Source organism: Sorex araneus, chromosome 8 (assembly GCF_027595985.1).
Source record: "Sorex araneus isolate mSorAra2 chromosome 8, mSorAra2.pri, whole genome shotgun sequence".
Taxonomy (NCBI): Eukaryota; Metazoa; Chordata; class Mammalia; order Eulipotyphla; family Soricidae; genus Sorex; species Sorex araneus.
In genome coordinates, this window is record NC_073309.1 from 50,426,266 (window position 1) to 50,444,838 (window position 18,573).

The window sequence follows — 18,573 nt, forward strand, 5'->3', positions numbered from 1 at the left end:
CTTCCCAGCCCTGCGCAGGACCCCAGGGAGAGGAGCCTTTGGCGCCCCAGGGACTCACGGCTCCCTGGACTGTGCTCTGAGGCCCTGAAGGCTGAGTGGAGCATGGTCAGAGGAGGTCCTGGACACGTAGGGGGACTTCCCGCTCCTGCTGGTCACCACTGCAGGGGTCCAATGCCCGCCCCCAGCTCCTCCTCCTCCTCCTCCTCCTCCTTGAGCTGGAAAGGCTTCACTGGCCACTTGACACGCACCACGGGCTCCACGTGGTCCTGGAGGCGGTGCCGCTTCATGTGCGCATTTCGGCTCTTGATTTTGTCAAACACCCTGAGAAGCCCCGAAAGGACCCCGGTCAGTGGTGGAGGCGGGGTGCAGTCAGGGCCTAAGGAGCCCCCACAGGACCCAGGTCAGCGGTAGGGGGTACAGGCAGGGCCTGAGGAGTCCCCAAAGGACCTAAGCCAGCAGGGGGGCACAGGGGTGGGACACAGGGCAGGCACCTCTCACACTCTCTGCAGGGGAACACGCCCTGGGCCTCCACACTCCCCGGAGGTTCGGGGGTCCGCTTGGGGCCCGGGTTGGGGCTAGAGTTGAGGATCGAGTCCCGCCGGTAGCTCTTGGTCTTCATCTTTAACTCTGGAGTTGGGCGGTGGCTAGGCCGCTCCCGAGGGCTGCATGTGACCTGCAGAGGTGGCGACACAGAATGTGGGTGCCCCTGAGCACACCCCTTTACAGGAGAAGCAGGCTCTGGGTCACAGGCTGGAGGGTCTTCCCACAATCTTCCCCTCGGACACCCCTACCCTGGAACCAGGGTCCAGGGCTGCCACCTTGGCCTCCGTCCTCTCGGCCTCCTCTGCCTCTCTCTTGACCCTCTTTTCCAGCCCAGGCGCTCGGCCACAGTCAAACTTGATCATCTTTTTCCAGATGTAGTAATACTCCACACACTGGGCTACAGTTTTGGTCTGGATCTGGCAGAAAGAAACGGAAACTGGCGATGGGCGGAGCCGCAGGAGGCCAGGGAGCCCTGCAAGGTCAATCACCCCAGTGGTCTCTCTGCAGAGGCGGCCCCCGCCCCAGCTGACAGGCTCTCACAATGCTGGACCATCAGAACTACATAGGCTTGAACCACAGACTGGCCCAGCACTGTCCAGAAGGTACATAAAATAAGGTCCCCACAGGGGCTGGAGTGATAGCACAGCAGGTAGGGCATTTGCCTTGCACGCGGCCGACCCGGGTTCGATTCCCAGCATCCCATATGGTCCCCTGAGCATCGCCAGGGGTAATTCCTGAGTGCATGAGCCAGGAGTGACCCCTGTGCATCGCCGGGTGTGACCCAAAAGGCAAAATAAATAGATAAATAAGGTCCCCACAGAGACGTATTAAGTTCCAAAGAGCCAGGGTAGGGGTGAACAAGCCGTGAGCTCAGCAGATCCCAGTTCCATTCACAGTACCATGTGATCCCCCCGGCACATGAGGGATCACCCCAAGCACCGAGCCAGGAAGAGCCGCTGGGTACTACCCAGTGTAGCCCAAGGAAGGAAAAAGGCATGAAGACTTAGCACACAGGGCAATGCCAATGCTCAGTGCAAGAATGCAGGCTAGTAGGAGGCTTTGCTGACCCGAGACCTTCTCAGGCCCAAGATCCCTGGATGGATGCCCGAGTCATGGAGCCATCAAGGTCTCTCTGAGCCATTTTTGCTCCTTCAGTGAAGCCTGACTTGCAGGAGAGGCGCAGGGGGAGATAGTGATGGTGGCAACACAGCCACTCTCAACTCCCGGGAGGAAAGCACAGAAACTGCGGGCAGGGGCTGTGTGTCCCTGTGCACAGAGGACAAAGAAGGATTCACTTCCGTGCAGAGTGGACAGACCAAGTCCTCCACTGTTCAGGGCTATGCACAGCTAAGAGCAGATGAGTTACTAATTTCTGGAATTTTCTTTGGTCATACTTGGTGGGCTCAGGGCTTCTTCCTGGCTCTGTGCTCAGGAATGGTTCCTCAGGGATGGCTCCTGGCAGGGCTCGGGTGGGGAGTCTAAGGGGTGCTGGTGATCAAACCTGGGTTGGCTGTGTCCAAGGTTAGTGCCATTCCCCGCACCCCCCCCCCGTGCTTTCTCTCAGGCCTGCACAGCCCACTCTGGCACGGGTGAGAGCTAAACCCATTCTGCATCTGCATGCAGAGTCCACTGAGAAGGGCCTCTGTACTGGTGTGGCTGGGGGTGCGATGAGGCGGGGTGCTCTGCCCTGGCTAGCCTGCCTGCACACACATTACCGTTTTGTGTATCAAGTAAAAGTCTTTCTTGTGGGCACAGAAGGCCTTCTTGAAGAGCCTCTTCTCCACAGGGGTCCAGATATCAGAACCTAGCAAAGAGGGCAAGCAGGGCTGGGATCTCTCTCCAGCTGGGAACCCCTGTCCTTCACCAGTGCCCCTTCCTGAACCCCCACACAGCATGGTCCCCTCCGAATGCAGCACTTGGGGCTGCTCTGGGTCAAGAGCCATATGCGTCCCCCCAGCCATGGACTCCCCAGGGAGACTCTAAGTCCCGGCCCCAAGCACCTGTGTAGCGGTAGTTGGCAAGGGGGTGGGTCCGTGGTTTCTGGGGGCCAGAGAGCAGGAGGGTCTCCAGAGCAACCTGCAACAAGAGGCCTGGCAGGAGGTGCGCAGGGAACAGCCCCTGTGCTTGGCGCCCCTGCCTGACACTGCCCCCAAGCAGTCACCCACCCAGTGCAGGATCTCCTGGGGGTGCTGGGAGCCACAACCAGCTTCCCAGTCTGTGCCCGTCACAGCCCGTTTGAGGGTCATGCAGCACTCGGCAGCAGCCAATGGTTTTTCTGGTTTGGGAGCCATGCCTGGCAACTACATCTTGGGATCAGGGCTCAGGGTCACCCCAGATGGAGTTCAGGGGACCTTGCAGTACTGAGGATCAAGCCTGGGCTCCCAGCCTTTGTGGCATATCCTGGGTCCAGACATAGGGTTTTTATGTTAAGGATGAAATTGAGAAATAAAGCGGATCCGTGCGGGGCTGGGTTGGACTCCCCTTCCCTGAGCTGGTTCAGTGGAGGGTCCTGATATCTGCCCCCCAGCATCCCAGACCTCCCAGCTCACAGGGGCGGAGGATGCGCGGCTACTTCTATGGGTCAGTTGTACCCTGCCCCCAGCCTGCCCCCTGGGGCCCGGCCCACCTGCACGTCACCCTGAGCCTCATGTAGGCAGTGCAGTGCCAGCTCTAGGTTGGTGCCCCCTCCTGGCATCACACTTGAGCAGGCCACGTTGCAGAGCTCAGCCACTGTCGGAGAGAGAAGATGTGGGCATCAGCCAGGGCCCTTCCTGCCCCCTCATGTCTGGGTCTCAGGCCCCTGAGGGTGCAGGGAGGAGCCCCAGCTCAGCCACCTCTGTCCTGTGTCTCCGGGTTGTTCATCATGTCTCCCCATGGCTTCCAGACCAGAGAAGCGCCACGTTCATCTGCCCAGGCGAGCAGCCGCTCCTGCAACTCCGGTACGTCAGCCTGGAACCGGCTGCCGATGTTGATGTGCCTGGGGGAACCACACGAGCCACGTCAGGGGGCCCAGCAGGAAGGTGCAGCTGGCACCCTGCTGGCCCCCCCAAACACAGGCCTGTAAGGCCTCTCTCGGGACCCTCTCTCGGGGTCCTCAGCACTGGTCCAGGGTGCAAGGTGAGGACGTGAGGACACAGCACTGTTCAGGGGCTGGAAAGCTGGCTGCCCTTGGGGATACCCAGGGGGGTAGTTAGGGACAGGTCATCCCACAACCCTCGCACTAGCCCCTCTCTGGATGAGATGTCCTTTGGCCTCAGGTTTCTTTCTTGGCGTTGGGGACATGGGGTACCTGGCACGTGGCCCCCCACCATGCAGACACTGCCTTTGAACATTGGGTGTGTGCGTGAGAGCTGCCGGTTCCTCCTGGAACCCTGGGGTGCTGGGCACTGAGTCCCCACGGCCCCACTAGAGTTGGCCCAGCTAGAAGCATGGGGGCCCCAGCCCCCACATCTCCCTGGAAGGCTGTGTCTGCCCCGAGTCTCAAGGAGGCAGATGGCTTGTGGAGGCCCCCAGGTGGCTCAGCCAGCTGCACTCACGGCTCAATGCTGATCTTGGTATCATCCTTCAGCACGGAGACGCTGATGCTGCCATCCCCTTGATCTAGGAAACACAAAGAATGCCCAGGGGAGGCTGCCTCCTGCCCATTGTCCAGCAAGGCCCAGAGCAGGCTCTGAGGGCACCTCAAATCATCACAGCAAAACCCCCCCAACAGCCCACTACACCCACTTCCAAATGTGGAACCCAGGGATGGAGAGAGGGACTCCTCGGAGGTCACATGTCATGGCCTCACAGCACCAGCTACTGGGGTTGAGGCAGGGATGATGTAGCCTAAAAGCCAGAGGAGAGAATGGAGCATGTGTCCATGACACGGGGACAGGAAGTTCTTGTCACCTCAAGGTGAGAAGCCTTGAAGACACTTGTCTGAGTGACTGAAGTCATAGAGACACAGTGTGTGATGCACTTACACCAATTACCCGAAAAAGCTTGTCAACATGACCAGAGAGAGGCGGGATCCCGGGATCCTGGGTGGGGTCCGTGAATCAGCCTTTGGGATTCGGGGTTCAACACGGAGCCTGAGGCCACAGAGCAGACATGGTTGAGAGGGTGACCATGTCACCCCAAAAAGCTCTGTTGCAGAGAGGGCCACAGGACTTTGGAAAGGGTGGAGGAAGATGGACAAGTGGAGTGGGTGAAAAGCGTTTGTCAGGACCTTGTTTGGGTCACACCTGGTGATGCTCAGGGCTTCCTCCTGGCTCTGTGCTCAGGGATCCCTTCTGGTGGGCTCCTGAGACCTTCTGCAGTGCTGGGGACTAAACCCAGGACAGCCACATGCAAGGCAGGTGCCCTCCCCACTGTGTTCTCTCTCCAGCCTGGTTAACAGGATCTTCAGGAGCATCCACACTCACAGACATTGACTGGCGTGTGTTAAGAACAGTGACAGTCTGCGTGACTTTCCCTGCCCAGGCCCTGGCTCTGTCAAAGGGAAGTTCTACATGTTTGCACCGACAAGGAGCTAGGGACCCCACTCCCCCAGCATGCCAACAACCAAATGCATAATAAATATTTCTCATCAAAGAAACAAGGTCAGTAACAGTCCTTAGGGTTGGCGATACAGTGCCAAGTGCTGGTCTATATACTCTGCCTACCAGAAACCTGGATCCATTCCTTGGCCCCCACAGGGTCCCCTGAGCACTGATTTGAAAGAATCCCCTAGAAACTACCAGGTGTGCCCCCTCAACTAATTATTGAAAGGTAACAAATGGGTGGTGGTGGAAATGTTGTACAGCAAGGTGGGCACTTGCCTTGCAGCTGGGTTTGATCCCCAACATCCCATATGGTCCCCTGAGCACCGCCAGGAATAATTCACAGTGCCAAGAGTATTCCCTGAGCACCGCTGGGTGTGGTGCAAAAACTAACTAACTAACTAACTAAATAAATAAATAAATGTACAATAATCAAGGTGAGGATCAAGGGCAGGTTCGAGCTGGCCAGAAAAAGGGACAGCCAACCCACGGCCCTGTCAGTGGAAATGATGGAGTTCAAAAACTAGAGAGAAAAGGGTGAAGGAAAATCCGGAGCATCTCAGAGAATGGTGGGGCTTTCACCAGGACACTGCAAACAGCAGGAGCAGGAGGGGAAGGCAGTGTTCTATCATGTTTGCAGTATCCCAGTTTGATTTAAAAAAAATAAAGTGAAACGCTCATGGCAGCTCTCTGAGCAAGCAGAACAAACACAAACAGCTCTCTGCTCCAACACATAAGACACAACTCGCTGGCAGCTACGTGGCAGGACCAGCCGGGAAAGCAGACAGAAGAGCCACCCACTGCACATGAGGACCCGTGGGGGTGGCACTTCTCATCCCAAACTAGGGGCGACACTGGGCGACAGTTGGGCCACTCCAGAAATGGCCGCCATGACTCTGACCTCCAGCAGGGATCTTACTAAAATGAAGGCCAACTCATTCCCACTTAAAGAGAGTCAGGGACCAGTGGCTGCTGGACAACCTGGCTTCCGTGGAAGGTGGAGCTGGAGCTTGGCAACAAAAGAGAACAAGCCACCGGTCTCTACTGGGCTGTGGACCACATAGGAAACACCTTATGTTCAGTGGGAGAAGAGCATGGCAAGGCCCAAACAGCAGAGGAGCCCATGCACAGAGTCCAAACTAGCTGCAGGCCCCAAGGGCCCCAGGATCCCACTGGACAGCAGCAGGAATCTGCGGCTCCTGCACTGCCACAGTCCTGGAGAACCACGGGAGTAGGCTGGTCATGCAAGGCCACTCCCACGCAGCTGCAGTACCCACTCACCAAACGTGCCACTGATGAGCCTGTCAGGACCGGCCTGGGTGGACATGGAGCACAGCGTGTTGAAATAGAGTCCTGAGCCCTCACGGATGGGGCTGAGCATGGGTGGCGGAGTGTAGGGGGAGCACTGGAACAGCCCCTTCAGTAGGCGGTCCACCAGAAACACCGGGGACCGCAAGCAGCTCTGGTGGCAGCCCCCGGTGCCCAGCTCCCCAAACGTCGGGGCGGGCGGTGGGGGGATGATCAGGGTCTTGGGCTGGGGGCGCTTCTTCCGCTTCCGGTGTGGGCTCTCCTTGCCATCTCTGTCCTCCCGCTCCCTGTCCTGTCCCTGGAGGGGAGAGTTAAGCAGCATGGGGGGGGGGGTGGCCCATGTAGTCAAGTTTGTCAAGTCAAGTCGAGGTGGCCCAAGAAGGGAAAAGGGTGAGGAGTGGGGGCCCGTCCAGTGCACTATCCCATGTTCCGAGCTGGGGCCTCACGCCTGGTGAGAGATGCAGGAGCAGGATTTGGGGACTGTGAGGGGGCAGCTGCAGGAGACAGAGGGGCACCCCAAGAGTGGGACACAGGTGCGGAGTGAAGCACACTCCACTCACAGTGACATCAGGTCCTGCAACAGGACACCCGGAGTCCACCCTTTGGCTCCCTGCCCCTGGGTCAGCATGGGCTCCTCTGGGTGGGAGCCTCCTGTACGGGCAGAGACACTGGCCATTTGGTGCGAGAACACTCTGACTCCCTCTTCTCTGAGTCTTGCTCCTCCACAATATCATGGTCCAGTTCAAACCTTGTCCTCCAGGAAGTCCTCCCTGATCACTGCAGGCTGGGCTTCAGGCACCCTCTTGGGGTACCCACATCCTGCTCTGCCACTGCTAGCCCTGCCTACCCCTCGTGGTCCCTGCCAGGGGTGAAACTGAGCTGGGGGAGCAGTATCACGGAGGGCGGGGGGCTTCCCTAGTCAGGATCTCCCCTGACTCTAGTTTGGTTGTGCCCACCATGTCTATGTGAGAAGAGGGGGAAAGGAGCAAATGTTGGACAGGCGCCCACCTTGGCTGTGCTCCCGGGGGGCCGGTTCATGGAAGCCACAGGGACGGACACAGAGGTTACCACTGGGGCTGCCGTCAGGCCATCCAAGGTCTTCTTTGCTCCTGGGGGGCTCTGCCTGTCTCCCTCAGGTCTCAGCACCTGTCTTGGAGGCTTGCAAGACTCTGAGCCAAACACCTGGACACAGGGAACAGGTGGAGCTAAGAGAAACAATGTTAAGGGAGTACACAGAACAGCTGCCCCAGTCCAAAATGGTGATGCATAGCCCAGCACCTCAGACTGACACTGGGCCTGTTGGAAGCCTGCAAGTGCAGTGCCCACCACCTGTGTCCCTTTACCTGTGGCTCCTGCTTGCCCCGAGGGGATGGCCACTGGTCACTGTGGAAACACATGTGGCTGCCCAGCCCCTTCTCAGTGTAAAACATCTGGCCGCAGTTCTTGCAGACATAGGTGCTCCGGGACTCCACCCGGTCAGGAGGGGCCCCATTCTGCTGGCTACTGCGGGGAGATGTGACAGGAAAGAGGGGAAGAGGGGGCTCCGTCCCCCCTGGGGGGAGATGCAAGCACAGACTGAGCTGGGTCTGCACCCAAGGGCTTCAGCACCAACCACACCACGGGCCTGTGCTTTAGCCTGACCCATGAAACGATGAAGGCATGAAGGCCCTGTGCTCATCTGTGCCACTCTCTGCAAGCCTTGGGGTCTCGAGCTCGTGGAAGCAGCATGGGAAGGCTCCAGAAGCAGGGACCCCTCTCACCCCCCAAACTCAGCCCCACCCCGGATGGCATAGGTGGGGCTTTGCACTCACCAGCCACTGGCTATGTTCTCCTCTTTCATGGGGTGAGGAAGCCTGTAGATGTTTCCGCCCTGAGGAGCAGAACACGCCTGAGCCAACAGACCATTGTGCCAAGGTGAAAACCCTCCAATGGCACACAACTTGAGGTCATGCCTGCTACACAGAGTTTCCTGGAAGGACTCCCGAAATACAAAACAGGAGACAGAAAAAATGGGGCTCCAGGCAGACTCTGCAAAGAAGAATGCCCACAACCTACAGGACAGGGACTGAGGGCTGGGAATCTATGTGAAAGGGATGGACTGGGAACAGAAAAGTATGGAACATACAATGCTGTGTGACTGGGACAAAGCCCATCATAGCCAGCCCATAGTGAAAGAATGACACACATGCATAGAAACACATGTACACACAGACACACATGCAGAGATATACGCACACACATGCATATGCACACATAAACTGTATGCACACATGCAAACACAAAGACACACAGGTACACATACATATGCATACATGCACACACATGCATACACACATACAGCACAGACACACACATGCACACATGTACATCATATGCACAAACACAAACACATACATGTACACACATACAAAAATGGGCTGCTACAGGTGTCAGGATTCAGCCCTCAAAGGGCTGACAGCCCTGGAAGCTACAAATAGGCTGAGCCCAGCAGGCCATGGCACAGGGCTCTGTGGTCAGGGAGTGCCCAGGTGGGCGGCGGCTCTTAGGCAGGCAAGCAGATGTTCCTTTTCTTGGGGCAGGAGGCCCTGGAGCAGAGGGATGACAACTATGGGAGATGGGTGTTTTCTGGAGTGATGACAGTATTTTCACAAATAGTGGTGATTTAGGCACAGCCACAGACTGTGCTGGAAGCTAGTGGATGGCCCATATCCCCTGGGATGGAGGGTGTGTGTCCCTACTGACTCAGAACAGAAAGCGCTCCACAGGGTGGAGAAGGGTCCCTCCCCGGTACACTGTGGCCCACCAAGTACCAACCAACAAAAATCCACCAAGGAAGTGGGAGTTGTGCAGAGACAGGAGGCACTCTGGGCGCGGGCGTGCAGCCCCACCATCACGAGAGGGGTGAGGGAGGTGCTACCGCCACACGGGGGTGCCCCAAAGAACAGCAGCAGGGCTGGTCCGAAAAGAAGCAGAGGTGAGAAGAAAGCAGAGAACAGGGCCTGGGAGAGTGGCTGGTCAGATCTGCAACTGTGTCTGGGGGTATGGGGGGGGGGCTCCCTGAACCTTCACCTCTGTCACCTGCCCCTGAGGCTCAGAGCAGCTGGAGGAGCCAGAGGACAAGAGGGCAGAGGGACCTGAGCACCCCAGGCATGGCCAGCAGGGGCCCTGGCAGGTACCTGGATCCGGTTGAATATGGTCAGCTTGGACTTGGAGTCGCGGGGAGCATCCACGGGTGGCCCAGCCGAGGAGAAGGAGGCCATGGCCACCTGGCTGGGGGACGCAGCGCAGCACAGGTCCATCTTCACCTTCTCCTTCCGGAAGCCGGAGAAGCGCTGGGCACGGGGGTTGCCCGGGAGTAGCCGGTAGCCACCACGTGAGCAGGCCGGGACCTTCTCAGCCTTGGTGGTCCCTGAAGTTACGCCGTTCTCAGCCTGGGCCTGCTTCCCACCCAGCTGGGCTCCGGGGGGCTCGTCCCCACTCAGTGGAGCCTGCCGAGGGCCCCCAGCAGGGAAGATGTCACCCAGGTCCAAGGCACCTTTCGAGGATCGCAATTGCTTGGCCAGAGAGGAGAGGTCGGGGTTCCCGGGGGTGTCCAGAGGTGCGGCCCCAAGGGGCAGCGGGGTGGCAGCTGCCTTGGCACCTCCCTTGGAATCGCGTCTGCTGCTGCCCGGGGAGGCCTCCCTGGGGAAGGTGGCTGGGCCTTTCTTCCGGCGGGCCGGGGAGCCCTCGGGCTCAGGGTTCCCGGCCCCTGTGTGCAGAACATCGGCGGCGGCAGGTGGCAGGAGCGGGGACTGCTGTGGCCAGGACCCAGCTGTCCCCGGCGCATGTGGGAAGAGGCGCTGGGACTTGGCAAGCATCTGCAGCACCTGCATCTGCTCAGGGCTCACCAGCGGCTCCTGTGACTTGAGGAAGAGCTGGCGGAAGAGCGGGGTGGCGTCGGGGGGCAGCGCGCCAGGCTCCGCGGGGCTGGGCCATGCCAGTGCCTCGCTCTCAAACTTGCTCTTCTTGGTTGCCCAGCTGTCGTCGTCCCCTCCGGCGTAACGGGGGTCGCCCACCACCTCCCCTGACACCTTTAGGAGTGAGGGCGGGAAGGGCATTACTTCCTCCAGGCCAGGCCCTGAGCTGGGCGGGGGCTCTGGCGCATCGGGAGAAGGCGTGGGGCCAGCCTGCTGGCCCTCGCGGGCCAGCCCAGCAGGTGGCTTGTGCACCACAAACAGGCTGTTGCCTTTGCCTTTGGGGCAGCCGGGCAGGTTCCGTAGCCACTGGAAGCTGTGGCCAGCTGGGGGTGCGCCTGAAGGGCCAGCCTGGCCTCGGAACAGGGGCAGGCAGGTGGGCAGGGGGCCGCTGTCGGGCCAGGCCTCCAGGGTGGATGGGAGCTGGAGTGGCACAGGCTCGGCCTCGGCCAGGTCAGGGCCGCCGTTCTCTGCTCGGGTGTCCGCAGGCTCCTTCCGCAGGGATCGGGGCTCGTCGGGTCCTTCGGGAGCTGTGGGGGTGCCTGTCAGGGTGCAGGGGGCCCCCGTTGGGGGTGGGCAGGGGCAGGCCGCTGGCCTTCCTTCACCATCAGCCAGTGCGGGGCCTGGGGATGGCATCTTCTGGTGCACAATGCTGCTGACAATGCAGCGCAGCAGGTCCCGGCTGGGCAGCAGCGAGCCGGGTGAGCGGGCCTCGGGGGGCACCAGGGGCCGCAGGCCAGCCGCCTCGTGGGTGTGGGGGGAGTCCACCAGGGCCTCCTCATCCAGGGGTGCTTCCTTGAGCACGCACAGGCCATGCTGGACCTCGTAGTGCCGCCGCAGCGAGCGGTAGTCACAGTAGCTCTTGCCGCAGCCCTGCTCGATGCACACGAAGGGCTTGGTCTTCTGATGGGTGAGCATGTGCCCGGTCCTGGGGGAGCAGGCAGGGGTTAGCAGCCCAATCCAGGCCATGGGATGCAAAACACGGCACCCCAGGGAGTCTGGCTGGCCCTCCCCAAAGTGGGTTCCCACGGAGCACCAGGCCGCAGGGCTGGTCCCGGGCAGGGGACCTGGCCCCAAGGAGCAGGGGAGACCTGCTTGTGGGGCTCTCAATGTCTCAGAAACGCCTCTGGAGAAATGCCCTTTCAGCAACTCCAAGAACAAAAAAGAATTCTGGGGTTGGACCCATAGTACAGTGGGTAAGGCGCTTGCCTTACACACAGCTAACTCAGATTTGATCCCTGGCATTCCATATGGTCTCCCAAGCACCATCAGGAGAAACTCCTGAGTGCAGAGCCAGGAGCTATCGCTGAGCACTGCTGGGTGTGGCCCTCAAACAAAGTAGAAAGCACAAAAGAAAATTCTAAGGTGGGGAGAGGTGGGGGGTGGGGAGAGCGGCCTTTCACTCAGAGAGGAGTCAATGTCCGGCACCCCCACAGCAAAAAATTAATTAAGAAATTCCAAAAGAGGGGCCTGCCAGAGAGGTTGTTCAGTGAGAGAGCACTTGACTTGCACATGGCTGACTGGAATCCTACCCCCAGCACTCCTTATGGGCCCCTGAACCTGCCAGGAGTGATCCCTGAGCACAGAGTCAGGAGTCAGCCCTGAACATGGACAGATGTGACCCCAAAACCAAAATAAAAGAAAAAATTCCAAAAGAGACTTCCTAGCAGACATAAACAGTTTCTAGAAAGCAGCCAAAGGTGACTCTGACGAATGAAGACACACAGGGCTGGTTCCAGCGACTTCCACCCACACAACTACAAGTGCACAATGCCCCTGGGCCCTCTTCTTTGGGGGGATGGGACGCAGACCTCCCCCTCAGGCTGGCCCTCAGCATCAGCCCATAGGTGGCAGTTCCCTCTCCCGCAGCTGGATGGAGAGTCGGAAGCAGGTGGAATCAGCTAGGAAGGACTGTGTGCAGGTTGGGGGCTCCAATCCCACCTGCCAGCCTCTTGGTCTCAGAAGGGGCCTCATTGTTCCTGAAGGAGCAAGTGAAGCCAATTGTTCCCCTGGGCACTCAGTACCGAGGGAAAGGGATGCTGCGCCCGACCTGGCTCCACAGGGCCCAGAGCCTCACTGGGTGCAGTCCGGGGCCTCCAGTTGTCCGAGAATCCCTGGAGCACCCTCAGTGCCTTGCCCTGCGTTAATAATTTCCAGAGCAGGGGGCCCTCAGGTCTTCTGAGCACTGCTTGGGAGGACCCCCCCCCCAAAGAAAGGAGAAATACAATTCAAGAGTTGGGGAGGAAAATAAAAAAGCCAAGTCTCCACCACCAGGTTCAAGCTTGGCCAAAGTTTCTATGTCGGGATGTCCCTGCGCCATGCCCGATCAGCAAGAGGTGCGATCAGTAAGAAGGGGCACTGGGTGGGAGTGCTGCGGGTCAGCGTGAGCCCACGTACAGGTGGTCCTGGCGCTTGAACGCCTTGCTGCAGATCTTGCAGACGTGCTTCCTCTCCTGGCTGTGCGTCAGGTAGTGTTTGCTGAGCGAGCTGGCACTGCTGAACACCTTTCCACACAGGCTGCAGTCCAGGAGTGGGTTCTGTGGGGAGCTGTGCTGCCGCCGGCCCTTCCGGGCACTGCCCGAGGCCACCCGGCCCCCTTCCTCAGCCTCCTTCGGGGCCTTCAGCACGCCAAGCCCCAGGTCTAGATGGAGGGAGGAAGCTTGGGTCATCACATCCATCCTAAAATGGGCCGCCTGGGGCTCTGGCATGGCAGAGAAGAGAGCTGGGCAGATGGCCCCAACCCACTCTGTGCCCTGCAGGGGCAGAGAGCCTACAGGAAAAGGGGCTCAGACATGGAGTCCTAGGCAAAGGCCCTAATCGCCCCCACCCTCAGGGGGTAGTTGCAGCTTAGAGTTTCCTGGGGAAATGCTGGACAACAGGACAGGGAGGTGATGACACTGTAGAGAAGAGGCTAGACAGAGCCGTGGTGATAGTATATCTGGCAGGGCGCTCGTCTTACATGCAGCTGGCCCAGGGTTGATCCCCAGCACCAAACAGGGTCCCCTGGGCTGCTCCAGGAGTGATTCCTGAGCACAGAGCTGGGAGTAAACTCTGAGCACTGATGAGTGCTCCCCCAAAAAAAGGAAAAGAAAAAAGAAAAAAGAAAAAAGAACTGTCGAGAGGAGAGGGGCCTGCAGCAGCACCGTGCTAGAAGAAAGCAGCAGCCTGATCATGTAAATCTGTCAGGTGGGAAAGCAGTAAGGAGGAGCCTGCGCCGCAGACCCAGCTCTGCACCCCTCTGTCTGTACACCCCAGTTCCGTCCGGGTATCTTCACCAGCCATGCCATCTGAGAACAGGTGAGGGAGCTGGGAAGCCCTGGGGCGGGTGGTGTCCCCAAACATGGGGGGTGCTCAGGGAGGACCATATGAGGTGCCGAGGATGGAACCCAGGCAGGGCACATGTAAGGCCATGAGCCCTACCACCATGCTCTCCTGTCGATCCAGCATTAATGGTATCTCCAGGGGAAAGGGGGCCATGACTCAAGACAGACAGCTCAGAACTTCCCGGATGACTGGGGACACTGGCAGAGGAGGTTCCATGGGCTCTTTGGGCTCCTCTTGGTGGCAGAAAACCCACATGGGACACAGAGAAGCAATGAGGGGATGTCACGCCAGCTCTGTTTTGGACCTGGAGTCACTTGTCACCTCACTTCACCTCACATAAGTGAATGTCTGGGACCAGGTGATCCCAACAGACAGCTCTGAATAAGAAAAATGAGATTGGGGACTGGAGGTGCAGGTCAGGGTTCCCACCCTCACGATCCTCCTAATTCTTTTCCTTTTCCTTTTTTCGTTTTTTGGGCCACACCTGGCTCAGGGGTTACTTCTGTCTCTACACTCAAGGGTCATGCCTGGTTATAGATGGGATGCACATATGGCATGCCAGAATTTGAACCTGGGCGGGCTACACTCAAGATAAGCACTCTCCCCGCTGGACTATCACTCTGACCTCTACCAGCCTCCTTTTTCAAATGCTCATGAACATGACAATTAGGGAGGAAAACTGGACACTCTCAGCAGAGGAATGCCCAGAAATGGGTCTAAATGTTCACAGTGCCTCTCGGCAGGCTGGGGTCAGCCTCAAATCCCCCCAGGCTTCTCAACACTGTTCCCTAGGATCAGGGTTCAGCCTCCCGGGCAGGGAACCCCCAGTCCCAGCCACCCGCCAGCGCCTCACCCTGCAAGGCTGCCTGAGACTCGGGGTCGGTGCACTCCTCCAGCAGCTTTGCAGGATCACTGTCCTTGCCTGAGTAGAGGGACAGGGTGTCCATGTTGTCCTCCAGAGCCTCACTGGCCACCTCAGGGGCCGGCAGGCTGGGGTCCAGGTCCACACCGCCCAGGCCCGTGTAGAGCAGGTCGCGGGGACCAGGGCCCAGGTCACGGTTGAGAGGGTCACTGCAATTGAGGTTCTGGCTTTCGGGGAACGGGGGCAGGTGCAGCTCTGCTGGAAGGGCCCCCTCGTCGCCGAGACTGTACTGGTCCATGGCTCGCTGTGATCGGGGCGTGGACAAAGGGAGAGTGTGCACGCAGGTGCCTGCAAAGAAGCCAGGAGGGAGCCCATATGGGATGCCAGGGATTGAACTAGAGCAGGTGTATGCAAGGCCAGTGCCCTCCCCGATGGACCCTCCCTTCAGCACCCAGCAGGAGGCATCTTACCAGATGCTCCCACACACAACTGTGCAAACCAGAAACAGCTGTGTTGCATCTCAAATGTTGGGGCAATGGGTATTACTCAACAGTCCAAAGCAAAGTGCTCTCTGGCCACAGGAGGGTCAGAGTGATAGCACAGCAAGGGCGGTGCTTGACTTGCATGCCAGGACTGATCTCTGAGTGCAGAGCCAGGAATAAGCCCTGAGCACCACCTGGTGTGGCCCCAAAACTAAAGAAATAAAATTCATTTCAAAAGCTGATCCTAGCCAAAAAAAAAAAAGGCAACTAAGCATTAAAATTTTATAAAATCATGTTCACTAGTGAGGTATACAGAGGAACTTCTTTGGGGTCCTCACAAGTCTATCAGGGAGAGATCAAAATAAATTTCCTAATATTACTTGGATTTCGGCTTTTCCATTTTCATTGAAAATTTTGCAGAGGCTTTATGCCAGATCTCAAGCAGCGAAATGCAGAAATAGATATAAGAATCCAGATGATTTTGAAAGTGTAAAAGAACTGGGGCTGGAGCAATAGCACAACGGGTAAGGCGTTTGCATGCAACCAACCTGGGTTCAGTTCCCAGCATCCTATATGGTCCCCTGAGCACTGCCAGGAGTAATTCCTGAGTGCAGAGCCAGGAGTAACCGCTGTGCATTGCCAGGTGTGACCCAAAACAAAGACAAGCAAACAAACAAAAAAAACTGTAAAAGAATGCCATAGTTCTCACCAACTTTCCCCCTGGTATAATAGGCGTGTTTTGTTTTGTCTGACTGTTTTGTTCTGGGCTCACATCAGGCAGTGTTCAGAGATTGCTTGCAGCGGTATGCTGGAAACCATGGGGGTCAGGGGATCAAATCTGGACCTCCTGTATGCAAAGCATGCACTCAGTCCACTGAGCTCACTTTCCAGCCCCGATAAAGATTTTTTTGTTGTTTTGGGCTACACCTGGCAGTGCTCAGGTGTCACTTATGGCATGCCCAGGGGACTACATGGGATGCTGGAGATCAAACTCAGTTTGGCTGTGTGCAAGAAAAGTAAGTGTACTGCCTTAAATTTTATTTTTAAAATTTTAAATAAAAATAACAATAATATTAACATACAGTAAATTATTACTGCTACTTTAAAATTAAAAAATATTGTCAACTATAATTTTAAACATTTAAGATAGCAATGATGTCAGTAGAGATATCTCACATCCACACAAATTATTTTGGCTGCTTAATATTATTATTCTATTTATGTGTTGGTTTTAGGGTCACACCTAGCGATGCTCCGAGCTTAATCCTGGCTCTGCACTCCTGGGATCACTCCTGGAGGGCTCAGGAGACCATATGGAATGCCAGGGATTGATCGAGAATCAGCCATAAGGCAAGCACCCTACTGGATGTACTATTGCTTTGGCCCGAGTATTCAATAATTTTTAAGGGTAAAGGGGTCCTAAGATCCAAAAGCTTCAGAATTGCCGCTCTAGGACAAGAATGATAGGACAACAAGGAGGGCGTTTGCCTTGCATGTGATGTGACTGACCCAGGTTCGATCCCCCCACCCCATATGGGGCCCCTGAGCCCACCAAAAATGTGCTGAAGCCACTTTTGAAGCGACAAAAGATCCCTGAGCACAGAACCAGGAGTAAGCCCTGAATATTCAGGGCATGACCCCCAAACAAAACCAGAACTGCTGGTCTAAAAAGGATAAAATGTTGAGTCCCCACATGCCCAAATATGTATGTATCTGGGGCTGGAGCAATAGTACAGTGGGTAGGGCATCTGCCTTGCACGCAGCCAACCCAGGTTCGATTCCCAGCATCCCATATAGTCCCCTGGGCACCTCCAGGAGTAATTCCTGAGTGCAGAGCCAGGAGTAACCCCTGTGCATTGCCAGGTGTGACTCAATAAGCAAAAAAAAAAAAAGTACGTATGTGTGGATATTTGTCTAACAACCACTAAAAAACAAAAAACAAAAACTGAAGTCGAAGTTTCAAGTCAGCAGATGTATTTTCCAAGGACTTCACATTATCCTTAAATATTTACTAAATTAGTTTTTGCTGAAAATCAAATTTTAATTTAAAAATCAAAAGACATGAGACTGAATAACAGCGGGTAAGGCTCTTACTTTGCATGCAACTGACCCAGGTTTGGTAGCCATATAATCCCCTGAGTCCCTCCAGGAGTGATCCCTGAACACAGAGCCAGAAGTAAGTTCTGAGTACTGTAAGTACTGGCCCCCAAACCAAATATTAAAAAGATAAAATAGGGGCTGGAGAGATAGCACAGCGGGTAGGGCGTTTGCCTTGCACGCGGCCGACCCGGGTTCAAATCCCAGTATCCCGTATGGTCCCCTGAGCACAGCCAGGGGTAATTCCTGAGTGCAGAGCCAGGAGTAAGCCCTGTGCGTTGCCAGGTGTGACCCAAAAAAAAAAGCAAAAAAAAAAAGATAAAATAAAGCAAAAGATTGGGGGAAGGTTTCCCATGAGGAGTGTGTCAGATTTCTTTAAAAAAAAAAAAAAACCAACAACAAAACTGGGGCCTGGAGGTAGGGAACTTGCTTAAAGGGGCCTAACTCAGGTTTGATTTCTGGCATTCAATATGGTCCTCCAAGCACCACCAGGAGTAATTATTTTTTTGGGGGGGCAGGGCACATCTGGCAGGCTCAGGGCTTACTCATGATTCTGAGCTCAGGGATCACTCTGCAAGGAATAATTGAGTGCAGAGTCAGGAGCAACCCTGAGTTGGTCAGGGCAATAGTACAGTGGGTAGGGCACTTGCCTTGCCACCCAGGTTCAATCCTCAATATACCTTATGACCCCCTGGGCCCTGCCCAGAGTGATTCCTGAGTGCAGAGTCAGAAGTAATTTCTGAGCATTGCCTGCTGAGGCCCCAAAATAAACAAACAAAAAATCTCATTTTCAAGTCTGGCAAGACTATTTTCACTAGCTGGCATTCCATGGACCAGGCACATAATTGATGGTTCCTGGCCCATCTCCTGAAGGCATCTATGCCAGAAAAGGCAAAAGTGCAATGCAAGAAATAAGGTCATAGGCATCAACCTAAAGAGCATCAATAGCCCTCTAGCAGGCCCAGGTGATTCTAAGTGTCTTTGGACAAGTGCAAAAGGGAGAAAACTCACCAGGAGAGGAGCAAGTGCAGGAATGAATCTCCAGGGAACAGAAGGACCCAGTGGAGGCCTCCCCCCCGCCCCCACAGGGAGAGGGATTCGGGTGACAATCAGACCCCTTGGTATTTCCTCGTGGATCGCAGGGTGGTGGATTCTGAACACGTAGCCAGCTTCTTTTCACCTGAAAGCAGGTGGTCGAAAGGAAGGGGTGGTCAACACTAGGTTTCTAAAGAAGCCAGAAGCAGGTGTGAAATTGGGAGTGGGCGTGGGAGGGAAAGGGTGATTTTTGGAGGAAGGAAGGTGGCAGTACCAAACTGAAAGGATCTTGTTGGGGAAAAGGTTTGTGGCTAAGGGAACAGTTCTTTCCTCTCCTTTTCTCCCACACAGCAGTCGAATGGAACTGTGGAAGTGGGGTGAAAAGGCATGATATATATATATATTCTGTTATAAATATATATATATATGTATATTGGAGGAGCTGG

The 18,573-nt window shown here is 56.4% G+C and overlaps 1 protein-coding gene across 1 annotated transcript; it reads right to left on the reverse strand.

Annotated features, from left to right (window-relative positions):
- ZNF541 (zinc finger protein 541) lies at positions 1-18,232 on the reverse strand. Its single transcript, XM_004607700.2, has 16 exons — positions 18,104-18,232; positions 14,505-14,861; positions 12,725-12,968; positions 9,551-11,255; positions 8,186-8,244; positions 7,718-7,877; positions 7,383-7,556; positions 6,348-6,672; positions 4,080-4,143; positions 3,378-3,520; positions 3,170-3,273; positions 2,544-2,619; positions 2,259-2,347; positions 819-959; positions 492-673; positions 1-321 (listed from the first exon to the last, which is right to left on the reverse strand). The coding sequence occupies exons 2-16, from the start codon at positions 14,809-14,811 to the stop codon at positions 153-155; spliced, it is 3,942 nt and encodes a 1,313-aa protein (XP_004607757.2). The 5' UTR covers positions 14,812-14,861; positions 18,104-18,232; the 3' UTR covers positions 1-152.
- Between the last annotated feature and the right edge of the window lie 341 nt (positions 18,233-18,573).

Bases quoted from the DNA above. Each gene is read 5' to 3' on its own strand.
- ZNF541 (XM_004607700.2), bottom strand. From the start codon at position 14,811: ATGGACCAGTACAGTCTCGGCGACGAGGGGGCCCTTCCAGCAGAGCTG. The intron at 12,969-14,504 runs GTGAGGCGCTGG...CCCTCCATCTAG, and splicing joins GTCTCAGGCAGCCTTGCAGG to ACCTGGGGCTTGGCGTGCTG. The intron at 6,673-7,382 runs GTGGGCGCCTGT...TCTCCCCTCCAG, and splicing joins CCCCCGGGAGCACAGCCAAG to GGACAGGACAGGGAGCGGGA.